Source organism: Branchiostoma floridae, chromosome 14 (genome assembly GCF_000003815.2).
Source record: "Branchiostoma floridae strain S238N-H82 chromosome 14, Bfl_VNyyK, whole genome shotgun sequence".
Taxonomy (NCBI): domain Eukaryota; kingdom Metazoa; phylum Chordata; class Leptocardii; order Amphioxiformes; family Branchiostomatidae; genus Branchiostoma; species Branchiostoma floridae.
In genome coordinates, this window is record NC_049992.1 from 9,661,618 (window position 1) to 9,686,678 (window position 25,061).

At 41.3% G+C, this 25,061-nt stretch overlaps 3 protein-coding genes across 4 annotated transcripts; all 3 read right to left on the reverse strand.

Moving 5' to 3' along the window:
* Positions 1-1,393: 1,393 nt before the first annotated feature.
* LOC118431107 (DDB1- and CUL4-associated factor 17-like) lies at positions 1,394-11,700 on the reverse strand. Of its 2 annotated transcripts, none has more exons than XM_035842220.1 (15): positions 10,799-11,700; positions 9,771-9,832; positions 9,514-9,555; positions 8,987-9,083; positions 7,838-7,974; positions 7,457-7,535; positions 6,953-7,042; positions 6,402-6,509; positions 6,078-6,174; positions 5,259-5,401; positions 4,467-4,576; positions 4,079-4,172; positions 3,407-3,487; positions 2,840-2,995; positions 1,394-1,800 (listed from the first exon to the last, which is right to left on the reverse strand). In XM_035842220.1, exons 1-15 carry the CDS (start codon positions 10,916-10,918, stop codon positions 1,630-1,632), a joined length of 1,587 nt encoding a protein of 528 aa, XP_035698113.1. In that variant the 5' UTR covers positions 10,919-11,700; the 3' UTR covers positions 1,394-1,629. The 2 variants fall into 2 exon arrangements, with proteins under 2 accessions (XP_035698113.1, XP_035698114.1); XM_035842221.1 differs by having other exon boundaries at positions 8,987-9,078; positions 10,799-10,907.
* Positions 11,701-14,148: 2,448 nt separating this feature from the next.
* LOC118431114 lies at positions 14,149-20,564 on the reverse strand. Its single transcript, XM_035842230.1, has 8 exons — positions 20,180-20,564; positions 19,146-19,319; positions 18,126-18,287; positions 17,122-17,244; positions 16,205-16,395; positions 15,154-15,229; positions 14,682-14,890; positions 14,149-14,338 (listed from the first exon to the last, which is right to left on the reverse strand). The coding sequence occupies exons 1-8, from the start codon at positions 20,451-20,453 to the stop codon at positions 14,198-14,200; spliced, it is 1,350 nt and encodes a 449-aa protein (XP_035698123.1). The 5' UTR covers positions 20,454-20,564; the 3' UTR covers positions 14,149-14,197.
* A 367-nt stretch (positions 20,565-20,931) lies between these two features.
* Positions 20,932-24,065, reverse strand: LOC118430100. The gene is made up of 4 exons (XM_035840810.1): positions 23,939-24,065; positions 23,363-23,467; positions 22,994-23,161; positions 20,932-21,206 (listed from the first exon to the last, which is right to left on the reverse strand). The coding sequence occupies exons 1-4, from the start codon at positions 24,045-24,047 to the stop codon at positions 20,932-20,934; spliced, it is 657 nt and encodes a 218-aa protein (XP_035696703.1). The 5' UTR covers positions 24,048-24,065.
* Between the last annotated feature and the right edge of the window lie 996 nt (positions 24,066-25,061).

A 25,061-nucleotide genomic window follows, 5' to 3' on the forward strand; every position in this document is an offset into this window, starting at 1 on the left:
AACATTAAGGTAAAGGCTAACATTTGCTTTGTGCGAGTTCGAAAAATATTACTGTTGTTCTTGTTATTGTTATTGGGTGGGCCGACTACTCACTCTTTGCAGCCAGGGGCTGAATTGCGAGGAGCTTACAATAGGCGGGGCTAAATCGCAAGGGTCTGGAGCGAGCTGCCATTCGGCGCCACTCAGGTGACCTCAATACGACTGTCGCAAGTGTTCGGAGCGAGCTGACATTGTTGTCAGAATTTTTTGTCCTTGATACAAGCATGACACAAAAAAAGATATGGCAAGATGTCGATCACTTATCTTGACAATACATTTTGATTGAAAATGTAGATTGAAAAAGTATTTGTCCAAAAGACTTTGTTAGCTATGAAATGATTTGATGATCCCCATTCCCCATGGTTGGTATAATGCTACTGCAATGTGTAGATTAATTTTCTATTTTCCTAATAAAAATGTTGCCATGCTAATAACAATTCTGTCCAAATTTCTTCTTTTTTTTCTGATAATAAATTGGATCTGATGCCATTGTAGTTAAGCACATATTCTGACAAATTACCCAGACAAAAGAACTTGTTACTAATCTATAATTCTTAGTAAAAATTAAAAAAAACATGTGCAGCCAGAAATTAATCACATTGTGAGTATATTAGATGATAGAGTCCATTCCAAGACACCATGAGGGTTTTTTGGCGATATTTGTAATAAGTCTGAATTATTTTGAATAAAAGAATGTCTAAGCCACAATAATTCTTTTTTTTTTCAAAAAATTGACTAAGAAAATATTTAACTATTTGAATTCCTTTGAATATTTAGAAACATTTTGAAAGTAACTGTACAAAAATATCTTTATTTAGAATAATTGTGAAACCTCTGTGTGATTATTTCACATTTACAAATATTTACAAATATTTGTAAACTTCGCCAAATGGTAAGATTAGTTTATTGCCCCCATAAAAGTAAGCCCTATTGTTGCATATGTATATTTTTAGATTTCACTGCTGGGCACTGGTGGATCCTTTGTGATGGGCCATTGTTGCATGGCACCAAACCATACTTTGCAAGGATGTGTGAATTGATATCTTCCCAGCCCACTGACCCATTTACAAAAAATGGTAGAAAATGGTAGAAAATGGTAAATAATGGTAGAATGCTGTTATCATTATTTAGAAACCATTAGAAGTATCCAATTCCACACCATGAATATTTCCAAAGTTTTACAGGACCAGGGAAATATTTATAAAGTTGTAACAGTGTTCAAAATATTTCTGAAGTATCAAATGTCCTAGACATATGATTACAAAACTTTACAATCAATTCTAAACAATGGCAACAAACATCCGCACGGTGTCTTGGAATGGACTCTACACCAAATAGCAATTACTCAGCAACTGCATATAGTTTTGGAAACAGTCAGACGTTTCAGGTAGCATTGACTACATTTTGTCAGTGACACTGAGGACTACTCTTCAACAGATCTGCCTGAAACGTCTGGCCATTACTATTTGGTATATGTTATTACCTGGATGTTAAACCTTCATCAACGTATATTTAGATCATAGTAAACAACGGATTAGTTTTCTTCCTATGATGTCCATTTCAAGAATCTATCTAATGGTTATTGTCTTTTCATCTTCGTCTGGTCGATTTTCTCCTTTTCCCTTTTTGTCTGGGTTGCTTTTCTTCTATTTGTCCTACAGTCCTGTCTAACTTGTAGACATAACAATGGTATCTTCTCTGTGGAGTTTTCACAATGTGTACCAGTGTGTCTAGATCCAACGAGATGGTGTGGTCACATGTCTGAAAAAAATCAAAGGTACTTCAAAACCTTTTTCTATGCCATAGAGATACATGTATCAATATCTTTGGCAAATGTCTATCATCCACCACTTCTGAAATCTAAGTCTGCTTTATACCCCCCTCACATTAGGCGAAAATCGATCGGAATACTGGTCTACGAGCTCTAAATGACATTTTTGTAAGTAAGACGTCCGGTGTTCTCACGATCATCTTGCAATTTTTAGGGATCGCTGTCAATTTTCAGGGGTCGTACGACGGTCGCGGTGCAGCGAAACATGTTCTTAACATAAGCAACAAGTCGCAGGAGATCTCCGAGATTGCAGAGCTCGTTACCAAGTCGCAGATCGTGCGTGCAAATTGTGCGTACCTCGCAAGGGTATCGGTCGACATTTGATTGATAGTTGTGCGTCAATCCAGCACAAACCTAGTTATTAATCATCGAGCACAAATCGGATGGCGAACGCCAGTCACTCGGGCGACGTTCGGACGACGTTCGCCTGTGGGCCGGCGGATGTTTGGCGGGCTGCTATAAGCGAGATTTAATCAGGCTAGTGATTGTGAATCATGAACCTTCAGGATTGCAAAAAAGCCAAATTTTAACCCATAGAGGAAACAATGATTGCAATTATGCAAAATTAGACCAGGAGAGCTTCCCATGTACAAAATGTAGTTACAGTTGATATTGTTTTAACCCTATAAGCACACTGAAGTAGCCATTTGCTACCAATTCTCTATTGGTTCCAATGGTAGGCAGCAGGGAGAAGTCTAAAATATATATGACTCATTTTTCAGACTTGTTCTTTTTTGTTCTAAAATCTTGTCAGGCAACAGAGGCCGTGGGAGACAAAGAAAATCCTGGATGGAATGTGTTGGGAAAGACATCAAAATGTGTGGTCTAACTATAGGGTCAATTGGGTTCATTGCCCTGAAGACAGGCATATGGTGTACCAGTAGTCATCACTCAGGGTGCAATGTGATTGGCCCATTCATATTTACCAATCAGATGGCACTTTTACCATTTGATTGACATCCTCCTTACCTCATCCCAAGCCTCCTCCAGCTCTACCCTGTTCAGCAGTGCACCTGTTTGGTTGTCATGGAAACATACATGCCCTACCAGCTTGTCATCCCTTTGACTGACAGATGTCACAGCCAAGATGTCGAGGTCACTCTCGTAGTCAACGCCTTGCAGAGACTGCAGTGGTTTGGAAGAAAGGACACATCTTCAAACTTACTTTAGATATGCAACTGCTACAATTTATAACAGGTACATTTTGTTATTTGTCTGAGTGACTTCATTCGACCCACTGGACAGAGCCGCATGGAAGCACAGTGTGAAGACTACCCGACTGCTGCCTACCCCTGCATCAAGGGATCCCAGCAGTATAATCAAACAATGAATAGTGAGTGAGTGAGTGGTCCATTTATTCGTTCATGCATGAACCTGTAGCTAGCGCTGTATAGCCACCCTTTGGTGTAACACAACAGCTATATCGATCTGTCTTTTGGTCCATCAATCCAGCTATCATTTATATTCATTCATTCATTTGTTTGTTTGTTTGTTCATTCATCTATAGATCTCCTTTAAAGCTTTAAGAAAAATTACCTCATAGCAAGGGTCGGCATAGGCATCCAGCAACAATTTCTTCACCTGTCTTCCTGAGGAGGTCAGGATCATACCATCTACCTGTGTGGAGGGGGAGGTCTAGAAATCAATATCAGTGCAGCTAGATGAGGTAGGAAACATGTAACAACAGAGCATTAGATGTATGTTATTCAATGTACATTGGCAGGGATAGCAGGAAATTGATTTTATAACTAGAGACAAAAAGAGAACAGAAGCACAAAATTTCTCTCTATACAGTACACCTTTCTCACATGGCAGCCATGATAGATTGATAACGAGGTCAATGAGGCAAACAGACAAAACTTATTTCTAAAATCAGCTCCCATTTAGTCTTCCCCAAAACCACACAAATTTTCACAATTATATCAGATCAAATAATAAATATGATAAATAGTGTTATGCACCGAAAGATGTAGCAATTTAGAGTAGCCAAGTAGGCTGGTCCCATAGTCCCTTAAGAGGTGCAAAATAAAAGCATAATAATGCAAATATTTGACAAACATGCAGCCATTCTCTTATTGGTCACTTTCCTACTTGCCATGCTATCATTGGTTGAACTGCTAATTATGATGAACAGTCTTTTGTTCGCCTCATTGATCTCATTTTCGATCTATCATGGCTGCCGCCCGAGAACGTTGAAATATTACGTACCTGAGGTCTGCTGGTGGAACATGGAGAATGAGCATCGATGACAAAATCTGGCACTAGTTCATAACCATGGCTGCCACTCCTTATTCTCAAGACCCTATAATGATAGGACATAACGTAAAAAACATCAAAACAAATTATCAATCCCAAAGCCCCGTCTACCTTTGTCACACCGTAAAATGCAAAATCCAGTATTACACATTAAAAATGCAAATATTTGACCGACATGCAGCCACTCTCTCCTTGGCCAAGCCAATACTTGCCATGCCATCATTGGTTGAGCCGCTAATTGTGATGAGCAGGTAGGATTGGTCTATTACTTCAAGACAAAACAGATTAACATATCTGCAATGCTGGCCACAACTGGGCAATCATGTCATAGGAAGGTTACCTGAGTGTGCTGGGTCCCATGTGGAAGATCCTTCCCGAGTCGTCTGTGTGGAAGAAGGCCTTGTCTGGCTCCACTGAGACACTGTCCATGTCCAACACTCCGTTCTTGGCCTGAAGAATGTAAAAACATCATGGCTGCATATCTGTGCTGTCTTGAAATCTTTGTGGTGGATTTGTTTTTGTGGCTTTTGCACAGACAAGCAGTGCCTATTGCAAACTCATGACAATTTGTGAATAAGTGTTTCAAATCTTTTCCTTCTGTACAACAGAATCGTTCCAACCATAAACTAAATAAAACATCACAAACCTTCTTTCCACTCCTCCTATCTAATGCCATGGAAACTGGGATTGAACAAGCATTTGGAAGCTTGATCCCCATTGCACACATAAATATTTTACCAGTGTTGTTTACTAGGTAAAGTTCTGTTTATAATCTTGTTATCCAACACAGAAGAACTTTAATGCATGCCGGTATGGTGCATTGGTACTCTATAATACCATGGCATCAGTTTCCACCATAGACCTGACGTGGAAGCAATTAAACTGCAGCTAGGATAGGAAAGATTCCACACAAGTACTGTAAATGCAGTAACTTTCGTGGTGGTTTTATTTTCACGATTTTCACGGTGGCCACATCACCGCGAACTTAAAACCACCGCAAACATTTTTCCATCGATGGCAATAAGAGACTACAGTGCATGGTGTTACCGCGAAATTAAAACCACTGCGAACCGTCCTTTTTCCCGCTACCGCGAAATTAAATCCCCACAAACTTAAAATGCATTTACAGTACCATGGCACCAGTTTCCATAGACCTGACGTGGAAGACTCCCTTGTATCCCTGAGCTGGAGGAGTGATGAGGTAATGCCAGGGGACCCCGCCCAACTGTAGGCTGTGTTCTGAACACTTCACTTCAAACAGCACGGGCGGACACTCTGAAACAACAAGAAATGTTTCCAACTGCTCATTTTGTCAGAAGATGTAACAAAGATTTCATGTCCGCATAGAAGCAAATTCTTGACTAGTTTCTCAACAGCATGGTATATCTTGTCATCCATGAGAATTTATCATTTGGTAAAGGTATAGCAAGGGGCACTCAAGGCACATTCCTATTTTTGATACTATGCATACAATGAACTGTTACAGTAGAATAGTACAGTTTACTATCAATGGCTCACATTTTCAGCCGAGCACACCAGGTCATGATCTTCTCCATTGAATCTGCTGTACATTGTGTTATACAATCATGCAAACTGCTTGATCGGGTTTGAAGCCTGGGGCTAACAACTAGAGCAATCATACATGGGGCTACTGGCTTGTTGTCCACATCCAATGGAAAAGTACACCCCCTAGTAAGCATGCCAAGTGGGGATCTTACCTCCCATACCTAGATCCATGGAATTCAACCCACCTTTCAAAGTGGTGAGGTTGCTTACGACTTGCATACATGCACAGTGCCATGAACTTTTTTGTTGATTATGTAACAGTTGTTTACCAGTTCATGGTCAACAATGTATAATTTGTTTTAAAACATGATGAACTGACATTGTCACCCATGGGATAGAAGCTAGATACAGGAAGATACCAGTCTGCCATACTTTTCTTTATTACCTGTTAGCTTGACAGTCAGCGGTAGCCCAGTGGGGTAGCTGCCAACAGTGCCAAAGTCTCCACAGTCTTTGAAAAGGTCTGCCTTCATAACACTGTTCTACAAGAACAGAAATGCATTCTTTTCAAAGTCTTGCAGAAATTGCAACAAGGCCACAATCAACTCATCAACACAAGTTATATCAGCTGTTTGAGACAATCTTTCCTTATTTCATGGCGTCTTAAGTACTATTAGTTTTTTTACACAGAGAACGGGTCCCCAAGAGAGATCCAGACTTTTGTTTTGATAAAAGACAGAGAAGAAGCTGTACGTGTTACTTCTCCCACCTTGTCTACAATGTCGTCAAAGCTGAAGCACCTGACTGTGTTTCCCTGGTACATCACTACCAGCACACCTTGTGAGATCATCGCATCTGTCACATCCCTCCCAAATACCTGCGCAGGTGGACATACGTTCATTCATGCATTCTATTCCTTCGTTTTGTTTGCTCAGATATTGTAACAAAGATAAATTCAAACAAACATGCTTTATTTCCTTGTATGTGAAACTGGGCCCTATTGAAAGTCAGTTTTTCTAAACTGAATAGGCCACCCAGGTGTTTGAAAATAAACAAACAAACAAATGCTACACAAGTTGAATGTCACATAAACTTAACCATGGCCAGTTTTGTTTAATTAGAATACAACAGACATACACAGGTGATATACTAGTAACATGTTGAAACAAGTCTTAGTCTACATGTGTAAGAGCCCTGTATGTTCTCTCAAAACACTGTAGCTATCAACCGGCAGAACAATATAAAAAATGATAACTTGTCAAATATTCTATATACCATTAAATCTATTCTATGCTGTCTTTATCTAATATTATGTCTTACATGTTTGTTGATCTCCATCATGGCAATGAACCTGAGAGGGAAAACCTTAAACATGGCCAGCACCATCAGGAGGGGCTGAGGGATTCCTGCCTGAACAAACAACAAACAAATAAACAAACAAACAATGTGCTACAGTGTGTCAGATTGCAAGGATAGTCATCCCAACTATGACTAAAGGATTGCCTGTAAAAAAAAAATTATACACAAGATTTGCACTGTTAGTTAGAATAGGTTTATGTTAAATAGCAAGTAAAGGAATTGATTAATCAAGTAATCAAGTAATGAATATATAAATGAATGAGTGATTTCTTTTGTTTGTAAACAAATACAATCTCTTGGCAGTTAAATGGCTGAATTATGATGTTTGGGAACATGAAAAAAAAACTATTCTTGTCACATCTAAATTGATGCCGATTATAAATAAGATCAATGATAAATGCAAAATAACAAATTTTAAAAAATGTGAGGTTCGTATCTAAACATCACAAATCATGAGCTACTTACGGCCCGTGCTGCAGCTGTGTGTTTGGTGTGAATAGATCTCACCACGAAGTTCTCCAGAAATGTTCCCCATGCAATGTGTCTGTAATAAGCAGCAAAGAATTATATCATCATTTTGAGAAGGTCAAATATCTTACACTTCACTTCAGCTAACACTTCAATGTGTGATAAAAAAAAACTTTGTTTGCTTGTTCTGTTTCTTTATGTTTTTTGATATCAGTTATTGCTTCTTGACATTTCTGACTAAAGTGATATTTTTAAGAGAGGCTAGATTCATCTGACCACTAACCTATAAATAGCCTCATAAATTGTAAGGTCCTAAGCTTGTTATGTCAATAGAGATTGAAAACAAAAACATTTTGCTGGAGAGGTCTTTTGTCTCACCTGAACTTGTACCTATGAGACAGGTAGACAGCCTCTAGACACTTCCCAGTGTTGACATCCCATCTCATCAGCCAGTTACTAGCAGTGAGGCCCAGCAGGCAGCCTCTGTAGCCATGGTTCTCTGTAGGTAAGGTGTTCTGGAGCCCAACAAAAATCAAAACCAGTTACTATAGTGTATTGAGTAATCAGTTTGTAGGTTTCTAGCCAGCATTTATTTTAGCGTAATGGTAATGGCAAAGTGGTGAAAAGACCAATTGGTGGATGGTGTGGAAGGGGGTAGATGGTGAGGTCACAGATTTAGGGCAAATATGGTATTATAAGGGTACCTATGAGGGGACATGCTTTTAATGTGACATGTAATTTGTAGGTTTTTTTTTTTTGTGGTGTGGAGTGCTTTGTCAGCATTTTTTCATATTCTAACGAGTAAATACTAGCAAAAGTTCACTACACTTGTTATTATTCTACACATGTTGAAATTCATCATAGTGGTCTTCATAGTGTGGTGGCCTGTTTTGCTACATCCTCCTAACGCCCGGTCCCCAACAGCACTACCTTATGGGGCCCTGCTGTCCCAGGCCCTACCTACGGGTATTATGATTGTCGCCACAAACAAGCTGTCAACCAATCAGAGAACAGGCCTTCCTTGGGCTTGTTGTTGTCGCAAGCTGTCTCGCAAAGGCCGCTGGGAAGCTATCAGCCAATCATGTTACGTATTACCATGACTTTGTTTGCTCACCATGCCAACGCCCGATCCCCAACGGCTGACTGCCCATATAAGGGCAAGCTCATTAATATTCATAAGCAATGCACCCCTAATAACCGAATACTGTGGCTGATTTGTCAGGGTTGATATCATAGGCTTTGCCGTGATTGTCAACCATGAGTGTGAGGGTGGTTTTGCTAAAGATGTACTAAGAAGAAAGCCTACATGTACTTTGGTCAAATTGGGTTCAAATCCTGTCCAGGATCATTTTTTAGAAATGGTACATACTGCTTTCTCTGCTTTAAAACTTACTATTGCTACCATAGCTATAGGAGATGAACACACTCTGTTACCAATTTGCCAGCATAGACTAGTGTTATCTAGTATATGTTCTGTCGTCGGCTACAACCCTGGCTGTCACCATAAATGATGAAACAGATTCCTACCAGGCTGGACTGGCACATGATGACATCTTCCGTCTTTTCTGCAGTTGAACAGCTGGGCAGTCGGAATAACAGCTGTGGTATGGCATGAAGGCCTAAACTAGAGAATTGACATAAGATCAACATACATTTCTACAAACACAGACACATGTACATGGAAGCATGTCTTTTCATACAACTACACAAGCTTCAAAGACTGGGAACTCTAATACCTTGCTAATTGAGCAAATGGTCTACTGTAAAAACTTTTTTCTTCTATTACATCTTCTTCTTTGGCTTGGAATTTACTTTGGCATTCTATGGCATTAGTATTCAGTTTCCACAATTTTTTTTCAATATACATCAAACATGTGCTCACTTTACAACCGTTTGGTATGGTTTACACTTTACCGCATGGTAAAAAAATCTTTTTTTACAAACACAAAATTGATGTGCGCAGATGTCATTCATACAATTTAATCAACATGGCCTTTCTAAAAACAAGATGTTTTAAATGAATCTACTTCATGCACGTAAACTAAGGTTCTTACCTGGTATAACATGTCCTGTAGTTGTCAAACAACAATCTTCCCCTGTAATCATTATGATATGTGTTATCCATGGGAAGCCAAGAATACTACCAGTGCAATACAGTTATAGGTACTAGTAGGTATGAGTATACTAGTATTTAAATACTATCAACACACACTAACAGAATATACATTTTAGACAATTATAAAGGACATAAACTACATATGTCACTGAACAATTTTAAAAATTAAAATAAATAAACATCTAACCAACTTACTCTTCATAAGAGATTGGATACTTTGATTCTTTGTCCCAAATCCTCGTAAATGTTGACGATTTCTGGAAAATGAAATAAAAAATTTATAACGACAAAATTTCTACAGTTTCTCACATGTCTACACTCTACTGAAGACAGCGGATAACGGCATGCCAGAAGAAAGCGTGCCTGCCTGATGGCATTAGCCAGATGACAGCATCCCAGATCCTGGCGTGCTGGTTCCTGGCATGCCCGATTACGGCATGCTGGATTACGGATCATGGCGTGCCGAATTACTGGACAGTACTGGCAGTAAGCCAGTTATAGATTTCCGAATCAAACATTGTGATCGGAGATGTTTGGAGCTTAGTGTGGACTTTCAAAAAACTTCATTCAAACTTTGTTCTACTATATACAGCTTAAGCTACATTTATAATTACATTATAATTAACATTACCAAGAAGCGAGAGGAAGTTGAATGTCCTAGAACTAAGATCAGACACATATATATATATATATATATATATACATATATATAGATGTGTATAATTGTTTCCATTGTTACATATATATGATTCTTACCATGTGACCTGTACTTAGCCCAGTGGGGCAAAAATGTGCAATATTAAATAAAGGTCTTCATTCATTCATTCATTCTTGGTTCATCGGAAAATTGAATAAAATGTCTGACAACTCAAGCACAGTGGGAAGAGCATATTTGAAGACGTCCTTACCGCACAAAAAGGTTGCTGAGCAGTATAATGAGATGGATTCATATCGATCATTACATGATGTAGAAAAATAGTGTTCATTTTTTTCAATACATCCCTTAAATTCACAGATGGGTTGACTTGTGTAATTTAAATGTTTTGGACTAAAATTCCAGAGGATATGTTTGAAGATCAGAGGACGTTTTATGAATATTATAGTAGTACGAGTAATGAACATTACTACACACATGTAACGTCAACATTTAACTTACAAGTGCACAACTAACGCCGTTCTAAGCTTCCATAATTTTCGCCCACCACCCACATCCCACTACTTACCGCACACACAAGCTTCTTCATGAGTCGGACACATCGCCGGCTGCCGTCTGTGCGCCCACCTAGCTCCCTTTCCCTCAGGTCAAGGCAGATTCCTCCTTTGGCTCTGACACCTCTGTCCATTCTAGACGCCACAGGTCCACAACTAGCACCACAAACATGTCAGAAACATCCGAAATATCGCCAAATTTTTATTTTGGTCGCCATGTTGGGGTCACAGGGTCAACGGACTAATTCACTTGGTATTCATAGGGGTGTTGACTTGGAAAGTTTAGGACTCACGGTGACCCAACAAACTGCTCCGTGTATCAGCAAAGAAACACCTGTAGTCGTAATTGTCGATACTCTGTGTTTAACTAGAAATTCTTGACCACCATATACCATTAGTCATAAACAGATGATACCAGAAACAGCTGAATAACGCTGTATGGTGTTTGGTTGTACATGTATCAAGAAGGGTTAGAAAATAAACCTTAGAATGGCTGTATCAGTCTAGAAACAAAGATGTAAAGATTTCGCATGGAATGGAATTGAGATAAGAAAACTACAGTTCCACAAAACACATACCTTCGCGAAATAATCAATGCCAACTATATATATATGGAGTGTATTACCAGCACAGAGTACTAGTACCTACTAGAATTAACCGGCTGCATGAAAAAAGTACATATAGCGGTTGAAAATTCCCTTTTATCCATCCCAACTGACTTCCAGCATCAAAGTGATTACAGCTTATTTATAAACAAGGCCACCAAATCACCATGCTATCCCATGGCAAATTATTTGGCCACATTCTTCTCTTTTACTCATCTAACTGACATGTATGCTTGGAGACAAAAAATCAAATTGACCTGTTCTGGCCCGGCAAACAAACAACATGACAGGAAAAATAACATAGGTTTTCGTGGCAGACCTGTACATCATCAACTGCACACATATGGCATGCAGGTGGCAGCCAGGCAGTGCTCTGACTGTCCTAGAAATGAGGTTGATTTCTAAGCTAATTCAATGGAATATCAAATTTTCTTCATTTATCATGTAAATGAAGCCCAGATTTTCATACCATACATTTCAGGATTTTAATCATCACTTAAGGTGATGTGTGTACATACGAAAAACATTGCAGATCCACCAACATCTGCTTGATTTATTCTCTTTTGAAGATAAAAACAAAATCACCCAGTGCAGTTCAGAACAAGCCACCAGGGGGCCCAAACTTACTCCCTGCCCAAAGACATATCCACCACTCAAAAATCATGAACCTGGCACTTGAGGAAAATTTTACCTCCAACTTTGAACCTCCGCTGCAGTACTATACTTCCCCGCTAGGAGGCCCATTATCGAACTTGATCTTCATTTTCTCAACCCTCACATGACTACCAAAAATCATGCAAAACGATCCACAACGTCTCGAGTTATCTTGTACGCAAACATACACACAAACACACGCACCCCGCTGCTGCGCCGACGAAAAGCACCAGGACGCCCATCGCCCCCACCTAACTCCTTCTGCTTTTCCCCCTACCCGTTCTCCTTTTCCCCCGGACTTCTCCTTAACTAGCCTCTACCAGGCTCCGTGGATCGGTAGAATCATTATCCTCACCTCGTGGTGAGGAAACGTACTCTTCTGGCCGGCTAACTCCCCTAGCGTACTATAGATTCTATTTGTCCAATTTCTACAATTAGACCACCGATCCACGAAGCCTGGTAGAGTCTACTCCTTAACCCCCGCTGTACTTCTGCTGTGCCCCCGTCCTTCTTCTTAGCCCCCAATGGCCGCCGTCAACCCGAATTTCACGTAGTCGACACGAAAATCGTTCAGAAAGCAACAAAAACGGTCGCGCCACGGAACATGAAATCTGCCTATTCTCAATGACACATTTTGGGCCACCTTTCTGCCAAGTGGCGTTTCACAATTCCTTCCCAGTCTTTACTTCAAAGGCTCGCCCTCTCGGTGAAGGGCGTATGCATCCGCCCCGTCAGCATCGGGTACTCACACGAAAGTCGTGCCTAAACACCCTGCACGGCAACGATACACGGTCTCATATAGCCTATGGTCTGGCAAACAATCTTGGCCACCTCTCTACCAAGTGGCGTCGTACAAATCGCGCTCAGTCTCGAGAACACTTCTGCAAATTCGGGTGAGAAGCGGCTTGGATCATGGACGGCTCGAGTGGCTATATGGACTATTGCGCAATTCTGGCGATAGCTGTTACCGCTCTCTCCAAACCGCTTCTCACCCGACTTTGCAGAAGTATTCTCGAGATTGAGCGCGATTTGTACGACGCCACTTGGTAGAGAGGTGGCCAAGATTGTTTGCCAGACCATAGGCTATATGAGACCGTGGGCGGGGGGCAAGCAGAAGTACACCGGGGGCCAAGAAGAAGGACGGGGGCACAGCAGAAGTACAGCGGGGGTTAAGGAGAAGTCCGGGGGAAAAGGAGAACGGGTAGGGGGAAAAGCTGAAGGAGTTAGGTGGGGGTGCCCATTAGCGAACTCGACCTTCATTTTCCTAACACCCACATAACTACCACAAGTCAATCAAAACGATCCACAAACTCACGACTTATCTTGTACGCAAACACACGCACAAACACGTGCACGCTCCCCCCGCTGCAGCGCCGACGACAACCTCCAGGTGAACTGTTTTCACACAGTACCTTCCTTCCTGTAACCGCTTCTCAAATACCAAATATCATGAATTTCCATCCAAAACTACTCTTATATGCTGCTAACCTACATAAAAAGACACAACACCATGTCTCTACCCAAAACATTACCTTGCCATTCTGGCGACTCGTGATAAAGAAAAACCTGTCACGCAAATATATTTATTGATGATATATGTTGACAACACTCACACGTTAATGCCACCACCAAAATAGGTTAAGTCCAGCCGCATAGCTGACAAGTTGTGTCTAACAGCACCAAATTCTATAATACTGCGCAATCGTTAAGTGTGTACAGGGTGTTTAATGTACTAGGCCTCTTCTGAGAATCTCCTCCAGGAATACTGACAGCAACGGCCTTGGCAACGGCTTTTTAGGCAATATGTTGCATGTCACTCTTCAAAGACCTAACGTTATTTCTTCTGATACACCCGATCTGATCAGCGCGTAAAAACTAAGCCCATAAAGATACTTTTGGAAAGTATAGTATTTTTTTCAGAATGCATATCAAATTAATTAGGCTTTCAAATCCATGAAGTTTAAGGTAAGATACGTGGTATTATTATGTTAGTATTTAAGGAGACTTTATTTGCAGCCCGCAACCAGGAATCTCTAACTTGTTTGACAGAAAGATATAGCCATTCATCATCATGCAAGCAGCCCGCGATGATGATGATGATCTATATCTTAGTCGTGGGCAATATTGAATGTTTTATTTTTTTGTCTATGACAATCACGAATAGTAACAGTAGTGAAGCTTGTGGTTTCTGCTACCGCCTGTGTCGTGCGGATGTGCCCCATGGCGATCACTTTCATTAATGGTATCTTCATCGTCCCAGCGGAAGTATTCCTCCCTTACATTCATCCCGAGGACCTGCAAACAACATATCCTTGTTGTCCATTGCTACCAAATCGAGGGACAAATTGGGCATGCCCTTATTATAACATTACATTGTATATATCAACCATATTGAAAACTTTTTTATGGATTTGTTACGATTAATTTGTGCATTTTCGAGCAATCTTTGAAATAAAATGGCAACATTAAAGATTGGCTGAACTGAGACATGACATGTGTAATAAAAACAAGAATGTAGAAATAATGCACCATGGGTAGAATCCAAGATGGCGTCTTACAAGACAGGTGAGATTTCAGCAACATTTCTGTCAGCCGAATACAAAAATAGAAGCCTAAACGTAGGTTACGCAATCCTCACCTTTTGGCACCCCTGCCTGAAGCGGAAGAGGTAAAACGGTTTGCGGCTGGGTAGCGGGATGCGGGTGTTGGCGCTACCATCGTTACGACAGCAGTACCAGATGAGCGTGTTGCGGTCGTACTTCCCGTCAGGCAGTGAGCCACTCCTGCTGTTCCTTTGGTTGAATGGATTGTCTTCGTCGTCCCAGTAAATTTCCCCAGTTTGGAAACCTGGAAAATACAGTATCAAATCTGCATACATCTCTTCATCAATGACAGCAGCATTCTAAGGTCTAACGTTAACCTGAAACTTGTTGTCTTTGGGGTATACAAAATGAGAATGACCAAGTTGCCGCAACAACTGCAAGTACTGCAGCTATATTTTACACAAATTTAGAAATTCAGATACTTCAGAGTTTAAGGATTCCTACGTTCCATTTTGTAACGACAGATCCATCGTTTCTATTTCGTTGTAAAACAAACATTATACCTACCACTTGGACATTCATTCTTCTTGAAGATACAGTAGCTACCACGTGGCCAGGTCCCGTGCCCTGTCCAATAAGATGTCTGGATTGGGACGAAGAGATGTTAAGACGACTTTTTATTTCTATACACTAGACAAAATGTTTTGAATCTTTGTTAAACATTTGAATCTATGTAACGAAAAATATAACATGCATTGGCATAATACCGGTCATAAGCCTTATACCGGTCGATTAAAAATAGTGGAACTTAAAGAGATCTACACATGCAACAATAGTTATTTCTGAGGTATGCACACTTCAGACATCTAGGTGTCCAATACATAATTTACAAAGCATCGATAACAATGCATTCGAAGACAACAAGGCCAAAAGTTTTCAGGTCATTTTCGGGGCAGGCGAGCTCGTGTAAACCTCGTGACCAACAACTCGTGTAAAAGTGTGAGGAACCGTTGCATTATCGCCCGGATCTACGGCTGAATGGGTCAAATTGAACGTACGCCGCCATTTTCCCGCCATTTTTCATGCTACGGCCAGCAGTAAAGTTTTACGTCATAGCGGTTGTGACGGACCAAAATTAAATGAAAATTCTTGTCAGTATACGCCCATTTTCTCATGACTTTTTGTATGCTCATGCAGATTTTTGTTTTGTGCAACTACGTACACTAACAGGAAAGAAAGGAACAACAGAGGATGTATAAAAAAGGTACATAGCGGCAGTTAATTGTGCCGTGTTTCGTTCGACCGGTATAGTGCACCCCCTTCCAACCACACGCCCGTTCTCCGTGCAATTCCGCGGTGTGTTCCAATTACGATATTATGTTTTTAGCAGGACCAGAGAGACAAAATAATTTACACAGAAGAAGTGGCAAAGGTAAGCTGTAACAGCAACATGTAACTGGAGAAAATGATGCGTTGATCATTTGCCAAATTAGCATTGCTTGAGAAATTGCAGTAAACCGACCGGTATTATGCCAATGGATGTTAACGTCCAATATCTATCTATCTATATACAATACGTTCAGTGAATCTCTTGAGAAATGACTTCGTCCACGCTCACTTTCATGCAAAATTTCTGTATCATGTTGTCCCTCCAGAAGTCTCCATCAAAATGCAGTCCTGACGTCCAGTAGTTGTTGGCGTCGTCGTCCTCGGTGTCTTGGAAACGGGAGCCCGTGTGCCAGGTCACGCCTGCAGATTCCGGGCAGCCTGTGTTTGTCCTGGGTAAACCATACGTTCCTCTTGGCCATCCTGTGTGGAGAAAAGATACAAGAGTCACTTTCCTATCAGAGTTTGAAGAGGGAGGTAATCCGCTTTCTGAAAGCCTTTAAGGGGTCGACTATCAGAAAGCGGAGCAATCAGAAGACGAGAACGCCCCTCCTTCAATCCCTGCTTGGTATAGCCTGGAATTCATGCAGCTTTGTCAACACTGGCCCGGTTCCAACAGCGAACAAAACTAACAGGTTATTCCTGCCGAGTAAAAGAGTCATATCTGGAAGGAGATTCTACACTTTTTTTAAAGAAACGTTGTTCAAACTGCAGGTAAATCATAATATGATCTACGGAGAAAAATATACTGCCTTTAGATTTGAACCCTGTATAGCCTGGAGTCCAGCTTTTTCAACACAAGCCCGCTCCCAACAGCGACAAGGCTGGACCCCAGACTATGCCTGCCGAGTAAAAGAGTCGTATCTGGAAGAAGATTCTACACTTGAAAACATTTTTAAAGAAGAGTTGTCCAAAACAGCAGGTAAATCATAATATGATATGATCTATGAAGGAAAATATACAGTAATGCCTTTACATTTGAACCCTGTTAATGTATGTCTATGTTAGATATCGAGTAACACGATCTTAATCCGAGCTTTATAACTTCACTACTGTTTGACCAACAATAGATTTATACAGAAAGGAACTATGTCTGCCATTTGCAAAGTTACTGGCGGCCGAGCTAGTACATGTCTAAGATATACATACCACCGGAGCAGCTCCTCCCGTCTGTATCTAGGGTAAAGGCACCATGGCATTCACAACGGTAGCTTCCTTGCGTGTTCCTGCAGACGTGGTCACAGCCATGGTTTCCTGTGCATTCGTTTATATCTGTAGTGTAAAAGTGTGTTGAAGGTTTTATTTTGTGACACCATCCATTCATAAATGAAACCATTCCTGGTTATCTGATTATGAACATTTCGTCATCATCGTTGTATTTTGCGGTACATTTGGTGTTAACATGTTGTGCATTTTAGTGATATCTGCACTAAAAAAAGCTTTTTCTTAACAGCTGCATTCATCTAACAACTAGCATATGCTTACCAACACATGTCAGTCCTGGATCCTCTGGACTCATAACCATGAGCACACAGGCAGCTGAAGCTTCCCGGATTATTTTGGCACACTCAATGGGTGACAATAGCTAACTAATGACAATGTGATAAGGAAAAAGTGCCAGGAACCAGGAGGAATGTCCGCTGCCTCCGCTCTTCCTATCCGCAACTATTGCTGACCGCGACGCATCGCGATCGCGCTAGAGGCGCGACAAATCAAGGGGGATTCGGTGGTATGTTCCCACGGCCTGTTTTGAAATCTTCACCCTCTGAAATGCTATTTTCTGCATTTTCCGGCAATTAAATTTTGCGGACAGACTAAACTAGGTTAATAACATTTCCATCAAAATCACACATATGGTTTAAGCTTAAGTCGCTGACAGTGCCCCCCCCCCCAACTCCGGACATAGTTTCACCATTTCGAGCACCGAAGGCACGAGCCGTTGGAAAATAGGTCCGGGTAATTTTGAAATCTGGGTATCCTGGTTGAAACTGAACCGTCTTTCGGAGGAGACGTAAAATGGGGGCCAACTGTTCGAGAAGGTGCCTCGAGCCACGTAATACAACAGCCTCATTACTCAGATTGGGTACCTGCTAACTGAAATAATACAACAAGGTAAGTAAAACAGCAGCGAGGTATTGATACGACGTACTCACCAACACAATCACTTGAGGTTTCCGAACCCCTGGCGTCTGTACCCGTGCCCAGTGGACAGGATAAACATTCGGTTTGACCATGTCCGGCTTGGAACGTCCCGACTGGACACAGGTCACACGGGTCTGTACCGGTCCGGGAGAAGCTGCCAGGTACACATGGTCCTGAAAACGGCAGACCATCATCATCAAATTGAAAACTTACAGTCAAGTGATATTGGGCTGGGCTGCTTACTCGTCTTCGGAACGGCACCTGCAGTTTGATCTTCAGTCTTTTTTTCGCGAGGCCTGCGTAACAGCCCTGCGTGTAGCTGCGGTTGCCGGTCCGAAACAGTCGCCCATTACATACTTCACTACCCTAATTACATGAACCAAAGGTAATTACTCCTTGGCAAACTTTCCCGGCTTATTGGACACTCAGTTAACTTATTTACACTTCCCAAAAATGTTCAGATTTCTTTATTACTTCGTGGAAGCCCATCTGTTTCATATTCCATGAATTCCAAAATTCTAACTATAACTCAAAATTGTATCACAACCTCTAAACGATTTACAGCGTGATTTATTTATTCTTCCAAGCTTTTTAGTCGCCTGTATTTGACCTTTTATTATTGAGACAGGGGATCGGACACGCGCGCATACCAACTTTTGTATACACATTATTTAATTGCCATTTCAATTTTGTTATCAGTATTGTTTACATCTTACATATGTATGGTGGTGGCGTGAATATAAGTAGATAAATTGAGTGCGCCACCACCACGTCTGGCTTGTTTGTCAAAGTGAATAAAAAATGAAAAAATAAAATAAATGGAAGGGATATTTCGAACTCTTTTAAATTTATATGTAGACATGAAATTGTCGAAAAGGTTGAGACGCACAGGTGCACTGTTGCCGGTTAGATTTAACGTCAAATTTAAGAGTTGTTGACTAACAAAGCTGATACAGTTAGATGGGACCAGACGTGCCCGTCTTCATCTTTACTGATAACAAAGCGATCTTTTGTATGTTTGAGTAATATACCTGTGATTCTGTAGTCGACACAAGTCCGACAGTCACAGTGGGCTGCAGTGTTGCCGCACCAGTTTGCAAAGGAGCAGCAATGGTTAACACCTGCCGGGTAGCATTCAGCAGGGTTGCCGTTCGCAGCGGGGTGGCCCCACCCACAACGCCAGTCTTTACGCCACTTCTTAGGAGCTATTAGGAACAAATGCAGTAAGCCATTTGATTAAGGTTTCACTTTATAATGATTAGTCAGAAACATGTATACAGTCAAACCTGTCTATAGCAGCCACTCAAGGGACTAGAGAAATGTGGCCACTATAGACAGGTGGCCACTATAGAGAAACTGTTGATCAATTGATCATGACCAATAAGTTTCACATGATTTTAGTACCCACTGATCTTTCTCACCAAGTAACATTCAGAATTCAACTTACCCTGCCATGGTAAAATCTACCGAAAATATTGCCAGGCGGAATGTTGGTAAATATGCCGAAAAAGACTCACGCGTATTTACCTTCCGCTACCGCTAAAATGACCCTGTCGAGAACTCAAATCCTCACAAACTACGATTTCAAACTCGGCGCAGGGTGACATACGGCCGCTGTATGGTTCCAATAGGCAGTGTTTCTGTATCTACGGGACGGGAAATCATGTGGCCGTGGCCGCGTTGGACAGGTGGCTGCTATAGACTATTTCTTAATGCTTACTAATAGCTAAATGGGAAAAATCCAAGGGACCGAGAAAAAGTGACCGCAATGGCCAGGTACTAGGTGGTCGCTATACAAAGGTGGCCGCTACTACAGGTTTGACTGTACGCAAATGTAAACCATGGCTAGACACCCTTTGTTGTTTTTATACCATATATTTACAGCATCATAGACGTTTATATATCTATTCAAGGTACATTTTTAAGACGTAATTTTAATAAGGAAATGATGCAATAGATTGAAAACTCGGTCGGCGGGCCGGGACAGCACTGTATTCCACGAACCATTACATTAACTATTAGTTATTTATCTCGTCATCAGTAATGATGCAAAAAGGATACATACCTTCATTTAGCTGGCATATGAATCCCCTGTCGTAGGAGCAGTCTTTTTCATCCCATGAGGATCCACTCCCCCAAAACCCGACACATCCGCCCTGACCGTTATCTGGTGCCGGTTCACCGGGGGGCCAGTTGGAGTAGTCAGATGACGCTAGGATTTGGCCGTCCTCAAATTGCCATTGCCCATCGTTGTTGTTGTCTGTCAGCCCAAGCCAGCGACCCGCTTCCAGTGGTGCCAGATTAGCGAGAAAAGTATTGGTGGCACTGTCCTTCGGCATGGCTAAAATCGCCCCGTCTGCCGCACACGTCTTCTTAGCCTTGTCACGCGTTGTCCTTTCCACAAAGCTCTTGTAGCAAACTCCGTTAAAAGGAACGTAGTCTGATATTGGACAACCTATTGATAAATGAATTTAATGAATGTGTATCCATAGATGACTCACTTAAGCTTGTCATTTATAAAACAATCAATCAGACACCAAAATGGGGTAGTGCCAATACTCGTTTTAACCAGACAATTGAGTCGGCGAAACGCTTCTGTCTCAATTTCTCAATACTTCAATTTGCACTGCCTCCCCAACCCTTTTTGTGTGTTGACAAGACATGCGTCGCTAATTGGGTAACAATGATTTGAATTTCAAGTGAGACAACACCATGTTTAAATGGGGGAAATGGTTACGAAATAATAACTGTGCTTTGCTTGCACTCATGATGGATGGGACAGACAGAGCGCTGGCGTAGGTACCGTACAACAAAACCCTATGGTGTGATGCCATATACATTGATATTACCGATGAAATTGTCCTCATTCGTTTTGCAGATAATAGATATTACTTCTAAATAGTACACTGTGCTTGTGAATTTGGAGACCTTACCACAGCCCTCCCTGTCCACAGTGCCTACATCTACTGTTGTTGTGCCCTCCTCACACGGGATACACTCAGTGGCTCCCTGTTGGTTCTGATACGTGCCCTTTGGACAGAACATGCAGGTCTCTAATCCCGTTTCCGAAAACGTCCCCGGCTGACACTGGCCTGTAGGAAGTTGTGACAGTCAGGATGATGTTCTTTTTTGTGATGAAGGTGTTTAGAAATAAGATGCATCAACATCACGGAAACCCTTCTCCGGCTCACTATGTTTTGCACAGAATGAACTGTAAAAATCGTAAAGACAAGCTTTGACCGTTTGATCCGTTATTTCTGTGACAAATGGTCCTGCAAGTACAATGATGTCATCAATAATGAATAGACTATCTTATGAATAAATTTTATACTTATTGTTGAATAGCTCAGTTTAAAGCAATTCATGTGTTCCCCATTACTGGAACTTTTGAAAGCCGCTGAGAACTTTTATCCTTTTACATAGAAGCATTTGTCTAGAAATGTCCATTGTCGAACAAACGAAACATTCTATCTCATTGGTGTATTGAGGTAATGGTCTTACTCCTGCAGTCTGTCGCGTTCTTGCTGTTGTTGCCTGCGGTAGAGAATCCCGGTTCACACCGGATACACTCGGTCTGTCCTTCTTCGTCCTGATAGGAGCCCACCGGACAGACGTCACACGTGGCCTCGCCACTGACGTCAGTGTAGTATGTACCAACCGGGCAGCTAACTATATACAAAAGTACAAAACAGATGTCAGTTTATGAAGACAGAATTGCCACTACGATTGCTTATATGAGCTCATGCGAAAAATGCGTTTTAGGTCACTTTTAGAAACTTCTCGAGTACATGATATTACATTCTAAACTGTATATACACCAACGTCAATATCCTAATTCTCTTGAAAGTAGTGTTGAGACTTAATCCATGGAATGTACCAATGGAAATATCAGAAAAACAGACAGACACTAAGACAAGTCAAAAACAATATGCTGCATTGAATAAGAAGATTCTTAAAGTTTGTACACAGTCAAGTGTTTATTCAACCGAGTGAACCGACGTATTGGTGACTGCTTGTCACCTTCCTCATGTCGATTTTAACTGGTTCACACTGCACTGAACTAAGATTCATCAACATCAATGAAATGCTTCCCCGGCTCACTATGTTTAGCACAGCATGAACTGTAAAAAACGTAAAGACAAGCTTTGACCGTTTGATCCGTTATTTCTGTGACAAATGGGAGTCCTGCAAATTCAAAATGTCATCAACAATGAATAAATTCTATCTCATTGGTGTATTGAGATATTGGTCTTACTCCTGCAGTCTGTCGCGTTCTTGCTGTTGTTGCCCGCAGTAAAGAATCCCGGTTCACACCGGATACACTCGGTCTGTCCTTCTTCGTCCTGATAGGAGCCCACCGGACAGACGTCACACGTGGCCTCGCCACTGACGTCAGTGTAGTATGTACCAACAGGGCAGCTAACTATATACAAAGGTACAAAACATATGTCAGTTTATGAAGACAGAATTGCCACTACGATTGCTTATATGAGGTCATACGAAAAATGCATTTTAGGTCACTTTTAGAAGCTTCTCAACTACAGGATATCACCTTCTATACTGTAGAAACGCCAATTATTAACATCAATATCCTAATTCTCTTGAAAGTAGTGTTGAAACTTAATCCACAAATGTACCGCTGGAAATATCAGAAAAACCGAAGCTAAGACAAGTCAAAAACAATATGCTGTATTGAATGATAAGTTTTTTTAAATTAATAAAGTTTGTACAGTCAAGTGTTTATTCAACCGAGTGAACCGACGTATTGATGACCGCTTGTCATCTTCCTCAGGGCGATTCTAACTGGTTCACACTGCACTGAACTAAGATTCATCAACATCACTGAAACGCTTCATTGGTGTAATAAGATAATTCTTACTCCTGCAGTCTGTCGCGTTCTTGCTGTTGTTGCCTGCAGTAAAGAATCCCGGTTCACACCGGATACACTCGGTCTGTCCTTCTTTGTCCTGATAGGAGCCCACCGGACAGACATCACACGTGGCCTCGCCACTGACATGATTGTAGTACGTACCAACCGGGCAGCCAACTACAAAACATATGTCAGTTTACGAAGACAAAAATGCCACCACGAATGCTTATATGAACTCATAGAAAATGTAGTTTAGGTTACTATTAAAATCTTCTCATGATCAAATACAGGATATGACTTTCTAAATTCTCTAAACTCTTGTAGTCTCCCTTTTATGAAGGCAAACATAAAATGGGAAATGGCAGTGAGGAATCTTACCGTGCGGCAGTGTGATGTCAAGTCTCTGTGACAAGGTGTGTTCCCGGATGTGCACAACCCTTCCTGTTATCCGGTCAATCTTAGCCTTTACTTCTGAGATCCGACCTAGTGAATGTCGTAAATGACTGAAGTTAGAATCGTCTTATAGATAATTATAATAAGTTGATTGCAAATCCTTGCTCGATGGCTATTTGGTAAGGGCGCGGTCGGAAAGGTCGTGCGATCGTCGTATGATCGCTAACTTCGGCCATTTTGGAGGACAAAAATGTACAAAACCAAAGCTAACTGGCCTAACTGGAGGCATGTACAACAAAGGGCCCTCGACGACTTCAAACAACCCGGCCGGGCCCGAGTAGGAAATGTGGCATAGCCATGAGTAATTCAACCAAGTAGGGCAATATTGGTTGTAACAGACAGTCGCCGGAACTTAGGTTAGGTATAGACTCATTATATTGTGCTGAAAGATCCTTTTTAAACGCTAAGGTGGACCTAGAACAATGTTGACAAGAACAAGAAATAATAGCCATGCCTTCAAGTACAAAAGTACCAAAGAACCGTTAGGGTAGACATACTCACTTTTCAATCGGCCCACTTGCTGCTTAGTTAATCCGTACACATTCGGGCTTGGCCACATGACCGCATAGTACAGAAGAACGAAGGTCTTGCTGTAGGTCCAGTTCCCCATGTTGACCGTTCTTGGGATAAGAATATGAAATACAACGTCAACAGTTAGGCGGTTTTGTTAACGATGATAACTCGCCAAAGGTGCTGTACACTCGGGTTTAGTTTTACACGTACCATATGGCCATATGCATCAGTGCGGTTTATGTAATGGATCTAGTTTACTATCAAGTTCAAATAATGCAAAGAATTATTTCTATTTCTAACATTCCTGGTGGGACATTGCGTCCTTAGGAAAGGAACGTAACGTTCTTCAATCTGTAAAATGGGTACCTGACTTCGGTTGTTGGGGTAAAGGCCGTAAAAGAAAAGGGATGGACTCCTGGCACTATGGTTCACTGCCCTTATGACCTCGAAAATGCTTTGGAACCTTTAAGTTGGATCTATACAATTAAAGATGACTGATGACAAGTGTTCAGGACCTACCTTGTCTATGAGGGCTTCTCGTACCCCTACATGACTAACTGAAGGTCTGGTCTTTGTGTAACACATGTAGCAACGTTTATAGTTTATAAAGTCTGAAGTCTACAGCAAGATTAGTAATCTGTTGTAACTGCATTACGTGAACACAAGGGCTTTCAGCTTAAGGTCGACTACAAAGAAAAAAAAGAAAAAGAATGGCATCCGGTGTCTCCGCATGTGACACCAGTTGCCACGCTTGTCAAGTAGTTGTGGTAATTACGTTTTACTCAATTAAGGATTAATAACCCGCCCCAAGGTGTATATGGTGTCATAACGCCTGGTTCTTTGCTATCGCCACCGAATGAAACCACCAATTGAGCGAAACAGGTCCCCAAAAGACCCCAGATTCGTCGTAAAAATGTATCGGTCGGATGAGGGTAAATAACGGGAAGATAGTAATCAGTAATCGAAAGATAGGCTGTCAGGAAAAAAACATTTACTTACTAGGAATGAGGCCGATAGAACATGATGATAACAGCTTTACTTGCACAACAATTGTACAAGGTTCAAACTATGGCATCTACTGGTACATAATTACATGGAAAGTTCCACAAGA

Coding starts and splice junctions, on each gene's coding strand:
- LOC118431107 (XM_035842220.1), bottom strand. CDS start 10,918: ATGGACAGAGGTGTCAGAGCCAAAGGAGGAATCTGCCTTGACCTGAGG. Junction 7,536..7,837: donor TCTCATAGGTACAAGTTCAG/GTGAGACAAAAG, acceptor TGCTTATTACAG/ACACATTGCATGGGGAACAT. Junction 2,996..3,406: donor ATGCCGACCCTTGCTATGAG/GTAATTTTTCTT, acceptor AAACCACTGCAG/TCTCTGCAAGGCGTTGACTA.
- LOC118431114 (XM_035842230.1), bottom strand. CDS start 20,453: ATGCCGAAGGACAGTGCCACCAATACTTTTCTCGCTAATCTGGCACCA. Junction 18,288..19,145: donor TGTCGACTACAGAATCACAG/GTATATTACTCA, acceptor TGCCGTTTTCAG/GACCATGTGTACCTGGCAGC. Junction 15,230..16,204: donor TACAGAAATTTTGCATGAAA/GTGAGCGTGGAC, acceptor GTCCCAATCCAG/ACATCTTATTGGACAGGGCA.
- LOC118430100 (XM_035840810.1), bottom strand. CDS start 24,047: ATGGGGAACTGGACCTACAGCAAGACCTTCGTTCTTCTGTACTATGCG. Junction 23,468..23,938: donor GCAAGTGGGCCGATTGAAAA/GTGAGTATGTCT, acceptor GACATTCACTAG/GTCGGATCTCAGAAGTAAAG. Junction 21,207..22,993: donor GAACGCGACAGACTGCAGGA/GTAAGAATTATC, acceptor AACTTCCTACAG/GCCAGTGTCAGCCGGGGACG.